This window comes from Oncorhynchus mykiss, chromosome 22 (genome assembly GCF_013265735.2).
Source record: "Oncorhynchus mykiss isolate Arlee chromosome 22, USDA_OmykA_1.1, whole genome shotgun sequence".
NCBI classification, from domain to species: domain Eukaryota; kingdom Metazoa; phylum Chordata; class Actinopteri; order Salmoniformes; family Salmonidae; genus Oncorhynchus; species Oncorhynchus mykiss.
Window position 1 is genome coordinate 19,655,763 of NC_048586.1, and position 16,541 is coordinate 19,672,303.

At 44.9% G+C, this 16,541-nt stretch overlaps 1 protein-coding gene across 2 annotated transcripts; it reads right to left on the reverse strand.

Annotated features, from left to right (window-relative positions):
• Nucleotides 1-10,439, reverse strand: znf142 (zinc finger protein 142). 2 transcript variants are annotated; one of them, XM_036958937.1, is made up of 9 exons: nucleotides 10,145-10,439; nucleotides 8,588-8,725; nucleotides 6,776-7,262; nucleotides 6,434-6,655; nucleotides 5,345-6,169; nucleotides 5,069-5,246; nucleotides 1,352-4,367; nucleotides 1,033-1,138; nucleotides 1-915 (listed from the first exon to the last, which is right to left on the reverse strand). In XM_036958937.1, exons 2-9 carry the CDS (start codon nucleotides 8,588-8,590, stop codon nucleotides 335-337), a joined length of 5,418 nt encoding a protein of 1,805 aa, XP_036814832.1. In that variant the 5' UTR covers nucleotides 8,591-8,725; nucleotides 10,145-10,439; the 3' UTR covers nucleotides 1-334. The 2 variants fall into 2 exon arrangements, with proteins under 2 accessions (XP_036814832.1, XP_021434908.2); XM_021579233.2 differs by lacking the exon at nucleotides 8,588-8,725.
• Between the last annotated feature and the right edge of the window lie 6,102 nt (nucleotides 10,440-16,541).

Sequence of the window (16,541 nt, forward strand, 5' to 3'; positions counted from 1 at the left end):
TGTTTTGAAAACATCTTAATATAAAAAGTTATATTCCTATTGGTTAAACATTTTTAAACTGCCCATTTCTTGTAATTGTCAGTTAGCAATTTGTTTATACGCCATTAATTGACAATGTTTTAATACTAAACATACAATTGTATATTTGTTTCACGGTGCACTCTGCAGTAGTATATGTACATGCATACTCATTAAGACAAGGTCCTTTGTTGATGTTTAATTCAAGTTTACCGCTGTAGCCCAGTCCTCATCATGCTTGGATGAGGAAAACTGCATCAAAACGTTCACTAAAATGTCTGTTTTCTCAGGTTCCAGTTGAGTGGGCTGAACCTTTTTACTCCTCACCTTGCTGGCCTTCTGTGACCTCCTCCACCCTCTCTTGCACCAACACCTCCACCCTCTCTTGCACCAACACCTCCACCCCATCCGGTACAATCACCTCCATCCCCTCCTCCCGAGCTCCCTCCTCCACCTCCTCCCCAGCCCCCTCCTCCAGCCCCCCCAGACGGGCATCCTGCAGGGTTAGGCTGAGGGCGTGGGGATCCTTGGCCACCCCTTGCTCCACAGGCTGGTCCGGGTGGTGCCCCCGCAGGTGCTTGACCACCTGGAACTTCTGCTTGGCACGGTAGGGGCAGTAGCGGCACATGAAAGGCTGCTGGTTGGTGTGGGTGAGGTAATGGTGGCGGAGGCCGGCTGGCCAACGGAAGGCCCTGCGGCACAGGCCGCACACGTAAGGCCGCTCCTCGCTGTGTTTACGCTGGTGGGTCTTAAGGAGGAAGCGCGTCTTGAAGCCTTTGCCACACTTCTCGCAGATAAAGGTGCGAGCGTCGCAGTGCTGCGTCTCCCTGTGGATGCGGAGGGCGTCACCACGGTTGGTGCGGTACTCACACTCCTCGCACGCATATGGCTTATCCCCTGAGGGTGGAGGGAGAGAGAAAGAAAGGGCAGGGGAAAGGTCATTTTATGATCGAATTGCAACTAAATGTATTTGTTATAAATGATGACAGCAATAGTGTGACTCATACTTTGTACCTGTATGTTTGGTCATGTGATACTTCAATTGGCTCATCCACTTGCATTTGTAGCCACACTCAGGACAGAGGTACTTCTTCTCCTCCTGGTGGATCCTCATGTGATACTATAATGGAATGACAATGATGATAAATAGGTATCTACTACACCATTTGTAACACATGGTATCTTATTATATAAGGTCCTCTACCAGTCCTTGTAGACTTTTTAAGCCCAATGGTTTGGTATTAGACCGAGAGGACCTGACTTCTATATAATAAAATGGTGTAGTGCCATGTGTTACATTAAAGCAAAGATTTTGAAGGACCTCATTGCTCACCTTTAGCCTTGATGGATCTACGCAGGAGTAGCTGCACTGCTCACAATGGTAGGGCTTCTCCCCTGTGTGTATGCGAATGTGCCATGTGATTTTCTGCTTGTTGCGAGTCGAGTACTGGCAGTCTGTGCACTTGTAAAGGCGGGTACCCCCGTGGGAGCGAACGTGCTGCTCAAAGACCAGTTGGTGGCGACAGGCGAAGCCACAGATGGCACACTTCAGTGGCTTGTCCTCTGGGGGGCCATCCTCATGCTCGTCGAGAAGGTGCTGGATGAGTGGCTGCCTCTTACGGGTGGCAAAGGGGCAAAGCGGGCACTGCTGGGTGAGGTGGGTCCTCTGGTGCTCCTCCAGGCCCTCCCGGGTGGGGAAGGTCTCCTGGCAGGTGGCACAGTCCAGCTGAGGGTGATTTTTCTGCTGGTGGACCTTGAGGGTAGCCTGGCTGCCACAGCTGAAGTCACATTGCTGGCACGCTACGCTGGCGGGGCTCAGGTGTTTGCGGCTGCAGTGCTGCTTGAGCGCTGTGTCGGAGCTAAAGCGTGCCTCACATTGGCTGCAGGGGTGCAGGAGCTTCCCTGTGTGGCAGCGGAGGGTATGTCGTCCGACATCGTTGAGAGAGTAGCTGCTGAAGTCGCACAGGGTGCAGAAATGAGAGGGCTGTTTGTCGTGGACACGCTTGTGATGCTGGCGGAGTTTGGAGGCAGCGCCAAAGGTCTGGTCGCAGACGTTGCAGCTGTGGCGGCCCATGCCGGTGTGAAGAGATTCATGGGCATATAGGCGGTAGCGCCGTGTGGTGCTGAACGGGCAGAAGCGGCAGCGGTGGGGCTTGGCACCTTCGTGCTTCAGAGCCACGTGCTGGGTCATGCAACGCTCTTGCTTACAAGTAAAGGGGCAATGGTTGCAACGCAAAACTGACCTTTTGACCTTTTTTAAGAGCGATAACTTGTCTTTCCGATGGACCAGTACATGGTTAGCCATAGCTTTCTGTGACTTGGCCACAAACGAGCAGAATTCGCACTGCACCTCGTCTGGCTTCAGGCAGCCTCGCTTCTCGTGGTTGATCAGTGCTCTCTTCTGTTTGCACCTGAAAAGACAGTTGGGACAGGACAATTTAGGAGAATAGCTTGGATTTGATACCTTTATCTCAACCACATCTTCTTCAGAACCCCTTTTAATATTCTCATCCTCCTCATTGCTGTCATCATCCTGCTCCAGAGAGCTAACAATTCGGACAGCCTTCTTTGTGGGAGTTATTCTTGTGCACGTCGAGCAGTGGCGCTCTATCGTCACAAGCCTGGAGGACCTGAAACTGCACGTCTTGCAAGTGAATTTCAAGTCATCTTCTATATAGCTATGAGCATTGTCATTCTCTGTGTTCACAGGATGGGCTTTGTCTGTCTTTCCTAAGATTTCTCCCTCATTGATCTTTTTCATCTTCACAGGTCTCTTTACCCTGCCAACTTTCACTTGCCTTTTTGTCTCTCCAACTGTCTTCCTTTGGCTTTTCTGTAGTGCTGTAGATCCTCTCTCACCCGAGCCTCCAGGATTGTTCAAATCGCACAAGTTTGCTTCCTCTCCTCTCATTTCTGGTTGTGTGTCTATGGAAACTTCGGTTGGCGCAACATCACAAGATACTATCTCTGATTGATCGGCGGTTGTGGTTTTATCAGGGATCTGGGATTTACCCTGACCCCAGTCCCTTTCTCCAGACTGTCCAGCAGAGGGAGTGCCAATGAACCTCCTGGTGTTCTTCTGCAGAGCGGGACACTTCCTAAGGCGGTGGGTGTCCAGGCCTCTCTTCTGTTTGAACTGCGCCCCACAGGCTTGGCACTTGAGTCTCTTCCACCTGGCGAGGCAGAGGGAACGGCAGTGGTGTCGGAGAGAGGTCTGCTTGCGAGTCACGTAGGAGCAGTGTTCGCACCGGTATATGCTAGCCTCTCCGGCCTCATTCTGCACCACCAGCATTTGAACCCGGCCTTCCAAGACCAGAGCCTCCGCCTGGTCCTTGTCTTGCTTCCTCATGGCCTTCAGACGAATCTCAGAGTCGGCGCTTTGCGCCAATGATTCGGCGGATGAGTTGCAAGCTGCGCTAGACACCTCCGCTATCTGTGTGTTGTTCTCTGCAGCCTCTGCTGGTTGCCTTGTGGCGGTTAAAGGAGTTTCTCTCTCTTCTGAATCGTTTAGGTCATCGCAATCCTCCATAGCCATGTCCTCTTCCTCCGCCTCACTTGCAGAAGCTGGCTTTTGGCTCAGGGTGTTAGATCCTTTAGGGTCCACTGTGGGTCTTCTGTAAGTTGGGTCTCTGCTGTTTGGCGTCTCACCCTGCATGGATGCCATCTCAGTGCACTCTGTGTTAGCTATTGTTGTCAAAACTAAAGTACAGCATTGCTCTGGATTATCTGTTGAATTGTGACATGCCAGAATCCCTTTGTCAACTACCACTTGGACAATATCAGAATTTTTATTTGCCATTTCTGTGGTTTTGGGGCCAGTTACAGTTTCTAGGTTGTGTTCATTTTGAACAGCAGAGCCAGCGACTTTCTCCTGTAGGTTCTTGATAGGACCTTCAGCAGAGTTCTTGGCTGGCATTTTGTAAAAGCCCTGCAGTAGGTCCACAGAGTTCTCCCTCTCTTTCTCTGCATAGTTCTCTTGCCACTTCTTATCGCCAGGCACGTATCCATGAGCCTTCCTCTTGTGGATGAAGAGGCCGGTGCTGCTGTAAGTGGAGTAGGGGCAGAGGGCACAGCGGAACTCTCGAGTCCGGGTATGTTTGCAGTTTTCGTGGTTGTGCAGAGCCTGGCGGTAGCATGTCTGATAGGGACAGTACTTGCACTGGAAGACTGGAGGCTGATGGCCCTCTCCCTGAGAGTGCTTGAGGAGCATGTGCTTGCGAAGCTCGTACTTGCGCTTGCAGGAATATGCACAGACTTCACATATCAGTGATTTGGCCTGGTGTCGGAGTTTGTGGCTGTTCAGTTGGTCCGTGCGGTGACAACGGTAGGAGCACTGGTCACACTGGTACCTAGGAGAAGAAACGGACTGGATCGGTCAATCTCTCAATGCCTAAGTGTGGCCTTAGGTTCGTTAACTCCTGATATGATATCCCACTTCTCACACCAAGAGGTGCTAGAGCAGACTTACACATCAACTTGGGTGAACATCAGACAAAATTTTGTAATGCTTTTATCTGTTAAAAATCCCTACACTACTGCATGCACACCATAAAACAGACCACTATTTTCACTTTTTTTAACCTTTAATTTACTAGGCAAGTCAGTAAAGAGCAAATTCTTAATTACAATGACGGCCTACACCGGCCAAACACGGACGACGCTGGGCCAATATGGGACTCCCAATCACGGCCGGCTGTGATACAGCCTGGGATCAAACGAGGGTGTCTGTGGTAACGCCTCAAGCACTTGAGATGTAGTGCCTTAGACCGCTGCGCCACTGACAGTTCTCTAAGACTGACAGTACCAGTCAAGTTTGGACACCTACTCATTCAAGGGTTTTTCTTTGTTTTTACTATATTGTAGAATAATAGTGAAGACATCAAAACTATGAAATAACACATATGGAATCATGTAGTAACCAAAAAAGTGTTAAACAAATGTTTGATTCTTCAAAGTAGCCACCCTTTGCCTTGATGACACCCTGAGTAGGTGTGTCTAAACTTTTGACTGGTACTGTATGTGCAAAATAACTAACTAGTAAATCACTTACCTGAGGTCACCAGCATGTTTGCGCATGTGCACATTCAGGTAGTGTTTCCATTTGGTGACATATCCACACTCAGAGCACATATGATTCTTGTCATCTGAGTGGATGAGCATGTGTTTTGAGAGGTAGGTCTCATCACGGCACCTGAAGTCACACAGGTTACACTTGTGGGGCTTCTCACCTTGAAAGAAAAATACATGAATAACTTTTAAAAATGAGTTATCTGGAAGCTATGGATGAGTATAACAGTCCAATGTTACGTTACTTTTTTCGGCTCACCACTATGCATCAGCATGTGCCGTCGTAGAACCCGCTTGTGTGCGGTGACAAAGCTGCACTGATGGCACCGGTGGATCTTCTCATTGGCGTGAAAATGGCCGACATGCTGCTGGAACTCCACAGGATTGAACGTGGCAAAGGGGCAGAAGTTGCAGGTCAACTCCTCGTCCCCGGCATGGCCTTGCAGTTTGTGCTGCCGGAAGAGGCTCTTGTTGGAGCAGGAGAAGTCGCACTGTGAGCAGTGGAAGGCCAAGTGTGTCCGGTAATGGGCCTCCATGTCCTGGGGGCTACCAAAGATGGCGTTGCAGGCATGATGGCGGCACTCTACGGCCTTGATTCCATGGACATCGGCTGCGTGTCTCTGGAGCTCCTTCCGGTCAGAGGTATTGAAGGAGCATCCCTCCTGGAAGCAGGCCAGTGGCTGGCTGTCCCGCGACGTGTGGTGAGACTTCATGTGGGACTTGAGCGCCTGGCTCTGGCGGAAGCTCTGGCCACAGGTGGGGCAGGGGTAGACTTCCGGGTGGATGTCACCCCCTACCTCGTTGGAGTGCACACTGGCCAGGTGGCGGTGGAGCGAGTTGCGCTCCACAGAGGCGTAGTCGCACAGGTGGCAGCGATGGACCTTCTGGCCAGACTCGCGAAGCATGTGGATGCGCAGCTTGCTCTTGCTGGTGAAGTAATGGTTGCAGGTGGGGCACTGGAGACTGGGGTCTGGGAAGTGGAGGTGGAGGTGCTCCAGCAGGTGGGAGCGCATCTTGAAACAGCGGCGGCACTCGGGGCAGATGTGAGTGCGATACATATGCTCCATGCCTGCCATAATATGATCTTCAGGACAGGGAGGAGATGCGGGTGTTATCTTTTGTAATGAAACAAATGAAACAGAGCAACTTATTTCCTAGTATGTAAATGTAGACCTAGATTTACTGACATAAACCTGATTTAAAGTGATTTTCAAAAGTATGGTTAGCACAACATTTATCTGATATTTGATGACCTGGCAAAACCCTACCTCACCAGAAAACTTGAATGGTCCTGAACACAGAAGAGAAGAAGAACAACGCCAAAGCAGGACTAGAGATCCCACACTACCTTTAGATGGGTTCTCATTGATGTTCGTAGCTGCTTTGTCTTTTTGCACTTCCTCTCTGGCTCTATTGTCGATGTTGTGCTGCTGTGTCTCTTCATCATCTTCTTGTGATGATGACACATAAGCTGGATTGCGTTTAAGGGCCCTTTTTGGCCTTCCAGAGCTGGTCTCAAGAGCCGATTGGCTGTTTCCACCCTGGCCTGTCGTTGTTGGCACCTTGTCACCTGAGCACAAAAATGTACACAAATTGAGGCATCCCGTGTTGGCTCTACCCTAAATATAACAATGTGTGTGAGTGAGTATTCGTTTGTGTGGCGAATGATGCATTTATTCTAAAAGTTTACCCTCAGGTGCAGCAAGTGGACGGTCATGTTCCACACCATGGGTACTCAGCTGTTTAGCATGAGCGGTCACAAAGTCACAGCGGGGGCAGTGGAAAGGCATATGGATACGCCTGTGGCCCTCCATCTCAGAACGTGTGCAGAATGCCAAGGTGCAGGACCGGAAGGTACAAGAGACGAGGGTGAGAGCATGCTGTGAGTGCAGGTGTTCCTGGTACACCAACCGGTGTAAGGTGCTGAACTGGCAACCCTCCTCGGAGCAGTGGAACGGACCTGTGAGTTCCTCCCTCCGATGGCTTTGGAAGTGGTGTTTCAGTGCACCTGGCATGGTAAAGACCTCATCGCACAAAGGACACTTATAACGGGTCAACTGTCCCTTTTTGGTGAAGTCCACAGTGCAAAGGTGAGAGGAAAGGCGGCTGCTATCTGATAATTCCTTCCCGCACTTTTCACAGAGACACAACCCCTCAGTCTCCATTGGCTCATTTGTCTGTTGAGAAAATATTAAGAGGATTATGCCATATAACATGACAGGCAATTAATACTAAATAACAATGAGTTAGTGTGCCTATCACCAAGGACTCTGCCAATCAATCAAATGTATTTATAAAGCCCTTCTTACACCAGTTGATGTCACAAAGTTCTGTACAGAAGCCCAGCCTAAAACCCCAAACAGCAAGCAATGCAGGTGTAGAAGCACAGTGAAATGTCAACTACTGGAGCTGCCTGGTCACACAGGGAGGAATATACAATAAAATGTTTACCTTAGGTGTCCCTACCTATGTATTTACAGTTATAGGCACTGTGTTGTTTCATAGTACTGTTTACAACTGTTATAAGCTGTTTGCATGCATGTAAATAAACTCACAACTAAATGATTAAAATCAATGGGGTAGGATTAGCCTAGTCCAAGCTCTTCTCTGTCCTATCACCCCAATTGTAGGACTAGCTACCCCCTGAAACTAGGACAGCAGAGTCCCTTGCCCATCTTCCGAAAACGTCTGAAATCCTACCTCTTCAAAGAGTATCTAAAATAATCCCACAGCACCCCCTTCACAAAAAATAAATAAAGAGCCAATCAGCATTGAGCTAAATTGAGCAAGCTCAACTGTGAATGGTCCTGGTAAACACAAAAATATATATATGTAAAGGGAAGACCGTTTGGATTTGGCTTTCCAGTCACATCGCATCAAAAGCCATTGACAAAAAAATGAAAAAATTGTTGCATCCCGTTGTGTTTTTGTCCTCCAGTGGCAAGCTAGCTAAAATTGTTCCTTTCCTAAATTAGCCATGGATGGAGATAGGGATTTGGATTTGTGGTTTTACTTAATTCTCCGTACTGGTCAATGATTATAACGGTTGTTGTGTATTGTTTTTGCTACCTTTTTTCCACCTGTGTAATTCTGGCCTTTTCCTGCTTATTCTGGGGTTTGGACTAAATACTGTGGAAAATGTGCTACTCACAAATGACAAGCAACATGGACCTGTTAAATTGACAAGAAGGGAGTTGATATAGCTGCGTTTAGGCATGCTTTCCTTGTTTCTCATTCTGCTGGATTTGACCTAGTATTTTATATTAAACCTAACTTACACATCCAGTTGTTTATCCATTTGGAACTCACCCACCAAAAATCACAATATGCTGTTTTACTTGTGCTGGTCTAATTGTTAAACTAGAAAAGTAGAAGAATATGCGCGCTCTCGGATATTACATTTTTTTCACATGGTGCTCTGTGATGTCCCAGGTTTATGGCATTGATGAATAAATAATTCACATTTACTTAGACGTTTATCATTTATGTATGAATTGTTTACCATTTTGTTTTCTTTAAAAACAATGGTAATTGGAGTTCAGGTGATTGATGGGTGACTAGGTGCATTCTTGTCAAATAAATATTCTTATTTATTCATGGTTATGGATTCATTCTGCAATGAGTTCATTTGGCTTTGAATCTGCAACAGAACATGTCAAAGTTAGTGCATTCAGGAAGCATTTAGGCCTTTACTTTTTCTACATTTTATATTACAGCCTTAATCTACAATGATTAAATTAAATAAAACATCCTCAATCTACACATAATAACAAAAAATGTTTGCAAATGTATAAAACACACAACAAAAATAATTATTTACATAAGTATTCAGACCCTTTGCTATGAAGACTTAATATTGATCTCATGTGCATCCTGGAAAGGCACACACCTGTCTATATCAGGTCCCACAAATCAAAGAACCAAGCCATGAGGTTGAAGGAATTGTCCGTAGTGCTCCAAGACAGGATTGTGTCGAGGCACAGATCTGGGGAAGGGCACTAAAAAATGTCTGCAGCATTGAAGGTCCCCAAGAACACACTGGCCTCCATCATTCTTAAATGGAGGAAGTTTGAAACCACCAAGGCGCTCTTCCTAGAGTTGGCTGCCTGGCCAAACTGAGCAATCGGGGAGAAGGGCCTTAGTCAGGGAGGTGACAAAAGCTTCAGAGTTTCTCTGTAGAGATGGGAGAACCTTCCAGAAGGACAACCATCTCTGCAGCACTCCACCAATCAGGTGGCCAGACAGAAGATACTCCTCAGTAAAAAGGCACATGACAGCCCACTTGGAGTTTGCCAAGATTCAACTCTTTGGCCTGAATGCCAAGCGTCACTTCTGAAGGAAACCAACCACCGCTCATCACCTGGCCAAAACCATCCCTACGGTGAAGCATGGTGGTGGCAGCATCATGCTGTGGAGATGTTTTTCAGCGGCAGGGAATGGGAGACTAGTCGGGATTGAGGGAAAGATAAACAGAGCAAAGTACAGAGGGATCTTTGATGAAAACCTGCTCCAGAGCACTCAGGATCTCAGACTGGGGTGAAGGTTCACCTTCCAACTCCCCAAATACAGGTGTACGCTTGTAGCATCATACCCGAGAAGACTTGAGGCTGTAATCACTGCCAAAGGTGCTTCAACAAAGTACTGAGTAAAGGCACCTAAAGCCTACATGAAATCCCATTCCAGAAAAATAAATGGTGAAAAAAAAATATTGGAACCATTTCTGTGTTTGTCCGCTAGGTGTTATGGGTATTGTGACGAGCTCACTGTGGCCCTCTATAAAAACGAAGTACTAGCTGATAAACACAATTAGCACTCGAAATTATGTTTTGAGTTCTCCAGTAACAAATTAATTATCAGCAGTGCTGAATAATGACAGCATTTATGAAACAGAATTCTGACCTACTGCGTCAACTTCTGAGATTCTTTATCTTGAAAACAATGTATTTTACCCCGTCAGACCGTTCTAAATGGACCTGTATTCTGATGGATATGATATCGTTACATATGTTTACATGTAATGAACATAAATTAGCTAAGTCATTTAATGAGCCTGTCTTACCTTAATAAGGTATTGAAGCTGGGTAGATTGTTTTTACTTTGCTAAATCGCCACTTCAATGACCAAACGACGCCATCACTATGTTTATTTTGGTGGAGCAATCATTAAGTATTTCCAGTTGAAAGAATCTCATCATAATTACTTGCATACTCTGGGCGTATATGTACAGCATGTAGATATAGCTAACTAGGTATATTGTGGACAATTAAATTCATTTTCGGTCCTTTAAGTTTGGTCTAGCATTAATAATGACGCTGCATTTGAAGACCAGGAACTAACATCAACTGCGCCCTGAAAAGACGGAGCTATTTTCATAGAACACCGGAAGTATTATAGAGGTCGCCACATGATTCACGGCAACAACATGAACAACGATTTTGAATAACTAATACCTCATTGTTCTATCCGTGACATTAGTGTCCCGATAGCAACTTTAAGACTTCCAGTTTTCCGGTTTGCCTTCAAAATAAAAGTATTCGGTAAAACGCTGTGTATGATACGATACGGTAGTTTGGTGGTGACACCTTATTTGGGAAGGTAATGGTTGGAAGGGAATAAATGGAATGGCATCGAACTCATAAAACACATGGTTTCCATGTGTTTGATGTCATTACATTCACACCATTCCAGTCATTATTATGAGTTGTCCTCCCCTCAGCAGCATCCTGTGAAAACAATAATTTTTGGCAGCTTTGCATAGTCATAGAGCATAATGTTAAAATTCGTACAAAATTATAACTACAGGATCCTATCACATTTATATATTTTTTTCCCAGTTTGCTTGAGATGTATTCCTGGATGATTATATGGCCAAGTGACTTATCCTAGTAGTATCCTGTAGTGGCTGAAAGCCTCGTGTCTTAACCTTGTAGCATCATCTTGTGGCTTAAAGCTGATGGGGGGTCACCTTGGGGTCATAATAGGGGCTGCACCAAATGTTTTATGTATTATAATAATTGATTATGTTAATGTTGTATTAATAGAAGGGGAAGGGCTATAAGACCCCTCCCTCACTACATCGATAGAGTCCTGGACTACAGATTAGCAATATGCATTATAAGGTTTAATATTGTTCCACAGTTCTTTTCTAGCCTCTGCTTCTTATAAGAAACAGTCTGAGACATGTGTGAGTTATTGCAGTCAAAACAGGGTGTCTATGAGAAAGCGCCTCAAGGCTAAAAGAGATTCATAGACACAGAACCCTGAGGAGTGAAAGAGATAAGAGACAAGTCAGACTACTAACCAAACGTTTAGTTTTGGAGGGGGACTGTGTCATGTGGACTGCTGCTGGCTTTTTACTCTGCCCCCTCCATAGCCCCCAATAGAGCTTGCCAGCTGGTAGTCTTAAAAAACAGAAATTAATTACCTCTGGTTCATTCAGCCATTCCTATGGGGAAAGAAAAGGGTTTTGGGATAAACACTGAAATGAAGACTGAAGTCATCTTATACGTTTTGTTCTATGAGATAGTATCAACCAGTTAACATTACCTTTATGAATTATGAAGTCTACGTTTTTTCTGAATACATAAATGCTTCAAAATTCACAAAAGGTAACATTAGCTGATTAGCTGAAGATTATTTTTATTAGAACAAAACGAATAAGATCTCCAAAGCCTGTGTTTACCAAAGACCTTATTTTCAGCGTTTATCTCAAAACTCTTCAAAAATTCTAGTCTTTCCCTCATAGGCTTTGTACAACAAACCATGGCGGAGTTAGTGACTACAAAAAGACACCATTACTATTGCTTTCTATGCAATATACTGTACTGGACTGTCTACTACCTGTCTCAGCTAAAATGAGATGGGAAAAGACTCAGTAGGGTGAGTTTGAATTAAAAGCCAAGTCATATGAAGCGTTAATGGACTTTAACTGTGGTCAAAACAAACTGCTTAAAATGGGGTGCCCGGACACTATAGGGCTCAAATATAGCACTGTGTCATAGGATACATATATTGTCATTCCAAAATAGCTTATATTGTAAAATACATATCTTATAATCTTCCTTCTGGTAGACACTGGAAAAAAATACAACCTACAATATGTTTATTTGAAAAGTTAAGAGAAATGCAAGTATTCATCACATTGAAGTTAATTAACCAAATTGATCAACAGTTACACAGAAGTTTCAAGTTTTGTCACATGCACAAGCACAGTGAAATGCTTACTTGCTAGCTCTTTCCCAACAATGCACTATTCAATATCAAATAGTATAAAGTCAATTATTTTTCAAAACACAAGAAATAAGAAAAACACGAGAAAGTGCCAAATGTACAATGAGCAGGGATACTGGAGAATTTGAGGTAGTTATGTATAGTGGGGAAAAAAAGTATTTAGTCAGCCAACAATTGTGCAAGTTCTCCCACTTAAAAAGATGAGAGAGGCCTGTAATTTTCATCATAGGTACACTTCAACTATGACAGACAAAATGAGAAAAAAAATCCAGAAAATCACATTGTAGGATTTTTTATGAATTTATTTGCAAATGATGGTGGAAAATAAGTATTTGGTCACCTACAAACAAGCAAGATTTCTGGCTCTCACAGACCTGTAACTTTGTCTTTAAGAGGCTCCTCTGTCCTCCACTCGTTAGCTGTATTAATGGCACCTGTTTGAACTTGTTATCAGTATAAAAGACATCTGTCCACAACCTCAAACAGTCACACTCCAAACTCCACTATGGCCAAGACCAAAGAGCTGTCAAAGGACACCAGAAACAAAATTGTAGACCTGCACCAGGCTGGGAAGACTGAATCTGCAATAGGTAAGCAGCTTGGTTTGAAGAAATTAGGAAATGGAAGACATACAAGACCACTGATAATCTCCCTCGATCTGGGGCTCCACACAAGATCTCACCCCGTGGGGTCAAAATGATCACAAGAACGGTGAGCAAAAATCTCAGAACCACACGGGGGGACCTAGTGAATGACCTGAGAGCTGGGACCAAAGTAACAAAGCCTACCATCAGTAACACACTACGCCGCCAGGGACTCAAATCCTGCAGTGCCCGACGTGTCCCCGTGCTTAAGCCAGTACATGTCCAGGCCCGTCTGAAGTTTGCTAGAGAGCATTTGGATGATCCAGAAGAAGACTGGGAGAATGTCATATGGTCAGATGAAACCAAAATATAACTTTTTGGTAAAAACTCAACTCGTCGTATTTGGAGGACAAAGAATGCTGAGTTGCATCCAAAGAACACCATACCTACTGTGAAGCATGGGGGTGGAAACATCATGCTTTGGTGCGGTTTTTCTGCAAAGGGACCAGGACGACTGATCTGTGTAAAGGAAAGAATGAATGGGGCCATGTATAGTGAGATTTTGAGTGAAAACCTCCTTCCATCAGCAAGGGCATTGAAGATGAAACGTGGTTGGGTCTTTCAGCATGACAATGATCCCAAACACACCGCCCGGGCAACGGAGGAGTGGCTTCCTAAGAAGCATTTCAAGGTCCTGGAGTGGCCTAGCCAGTCTCCAGATCTCAACCCCATAGAAAATCTTTGGAGGGAGTTGAAAGTCCGTGTTGCCCAGCAACAGCCCCAAAACATCACTGCTCTAGAGGAGATCTGCATGGAGGAATGGGCCAAAATACCAGCAACAGTGTGTGAAAACCTTGTGAAGACTTACAGAAAACGTTTGACCTCTGTCATTGCCAACAAAGGGTATATAACAAAGTATTGAGATAAACTTTTGTTATTGACCAAAAACGTATTTTTGTCTGTCATGGTTGAAGTGTACCTATGATGAAAATTACAGGCCTCTCTCATCTTTTTAAGTGGGAGAACTTGCACAATTGGTGGCTGACTAAATACTTTTTTGCCCCACTGTACATGTAGGCACGGATTTGAGAAAGTGACTGGTTGCAGGATTAGTCATAATAATCAATATTAGTGGTGGGTGGGTGTGTGAGGGGTGATGTGTGAGTGTCATATAGTCATTGCAGCTAGACCGTGGGTGAGGGTGGGCAGCCATTGACTAGCTGTTAAAGTCTCAGTGCCTGGAGTCTTCGGCTGTTCAAAAGTCTCAGTGCTTGGGGATACAGTAGAAGCTGTCTCGGAGCCTGTTGGTACGAGACCCAATGCTGCGGTACCTCCTGTCGGATGGTAGCAGATAGAACAGTCCTTGGCTGGAGTCTCTAGCAAATGTCCAGGCCTTCCTCAGACACCGTCTGGTATGTACACTAAATAGCCAGATGTTTGTGGACACCCCTTCAAATGAGTGGATTTGGTTATTTCAGCCACACCTGTTGCTGACAGGCGTAGAAAATCGAGCACACAGTCATGCAATCTTCATAAACAAACATTGGCAGTAGAATGGCCATACTGAAGAGCTCAGTGACTTTCAATGTTGCACCATCATAGGATGCCACCTTTCCAAAAAGTTAGTTTGTCAAACTTTGTCAACTGTAAGTGCTGTTATTGTGAAGTGGAAATGTCTAGGAGCAACAACGTCTCAGCCACAAAGTGGTAGGCCACACAAGCTCACCGAACGGGACCGGCGATTGCTGAAGAGCGTAGCGCATAAAAATGGTCTGTCCTCAGTTGCAACACTCACTACCGAGTTCCAAACTGCCTCTGGAAGCAAAGTCAGTTCCTTGGGCGCTTCATGAAATGGGTTTCCATAGCTGAGCAGCCGCACACAAGCCTAAGATCACCATGCGCAATGCCAAGCGTGTCAGATGGAGTGATGTAACTGGACTGGAGCAGTGGAAACACGTTCTCTGGAGTGATGAATCTTGCTTCACCATCTGGCAGTCTGATGGACAAATCTGGGTTTGGCGGATGCAAGGAGAACGCTACCTGCCCCAATGCATAGTGACAACTGTAAAGTTTGATGGAGGAGGAATAATGGTCTGGGGCTATTTTTCATGGTTCGGGCTAGGCCCCTTAGTTCCAGTGAAGGGAAATCTTAATGCTACAGCATACAATGATATTCTTGATGATTCCGTGGTTCCAGTTTGGGGAAGGCTCTTTCCTGTTTCAGCATGACAATGGCCCCGTGCACAAAGCGCGGTCCATACAGAAATGGTTTATCGAGATCGTTGTGCCAGAACTTGGCTGGCCTGCACAGAGTCCTGACCTCAACCCAGTCGAACACCTTTGGGATGAATTGGAACACCGAGTGCCAGGCCTAATCGGCCAATATCAGTGCCCGACCTTACTAATGCTCTTGTAGCTGAATGGAAGCAGGTCCCCGCAGCAATGTTCCAACATCTAGTAGAAAGCCTTCCCAAAAGAGTGGAGGCTGTTATAGCAACAAAGGAGGACCAACTCCATATTAATGCCCATGATTTTGGAATGAGATGTTCGATGAGCAGGTGTCCACATATTTTTGGCCAAGTAGTGTATGTCCTGGATGCCCTTATATGAAAGAACAGGGTTCAGCATATCCGATCCTGAAATATACTAAACAATCTGAGAACCATAGTATGTGCAGGTTACACCACGTAATCACATCAATGCAGATCGATCTTCTTTTGACAATGTACATGGAGGCATTCTTTCATGACATTCACCATTATAGCATTCTTTTCATGGCTCTCACCATCACACTCAATGAGTCTGATATTCACGTTCTTGCATAAAATGAATGCAATAATATTTTATTCCTGACAATTCATACAAAATACAACATCTCTTGCTTTCGTGAATTAATTCATTGATGTTATCTCCAAATTGGACTGTTTTAGTTAACAAACACGTGTAGGAACCACAACTAGTTCCATCTACCCGAGTACTGAAATTCCCACAACGATGAGAAAATGTCCAGAACCTTTCCATGTAATGCCAAATATGCAAGAACGCGCCAGATATTTCTGTAGTGAGTAAAGAATCCACTCCAGTTCCTTCTCATACTGCTTTAAGGAGTCAATTATTCTAACATATCAAATCCAATCAAATTGTGTTGGTCACATACGCGTTTAGCAGATTTTGCGGGTGTAGCGAAATGTTTGTGCTTCTAGTTCCGACAGTGCAGCAATATCTAACAAGTAATATCTAACAATTTCACAACAAATACCTAATACACACAAATCTCAGTAAAGGAATGGAATTAACAATATATAAATATATGCATGAGAAATGTCAGAGCAACATAGACTAAGATAAAGTAGTTATATGTTATTCTATTGCAAGCACACACTTTATTTTTCATGTTTATAGCTATGGCCATTCAAAGTGCTTTTAAATTCACAGGTATTATTACACTCTCAAAACACCACCAATTGTACCTTAGGCAAAACATCTATCCTCTCGGAACAGAGATTCTGTAACTGTTGGCTAACAAAGGAAGCGAGGCAGATCAACACAAAGTGATCCTCCAAATAATATTTTACAAAATCAAGGTACACATCTATTATCTTCTCACTGAACCGGTTTCCATTGGTTATTGTATCAAAATTC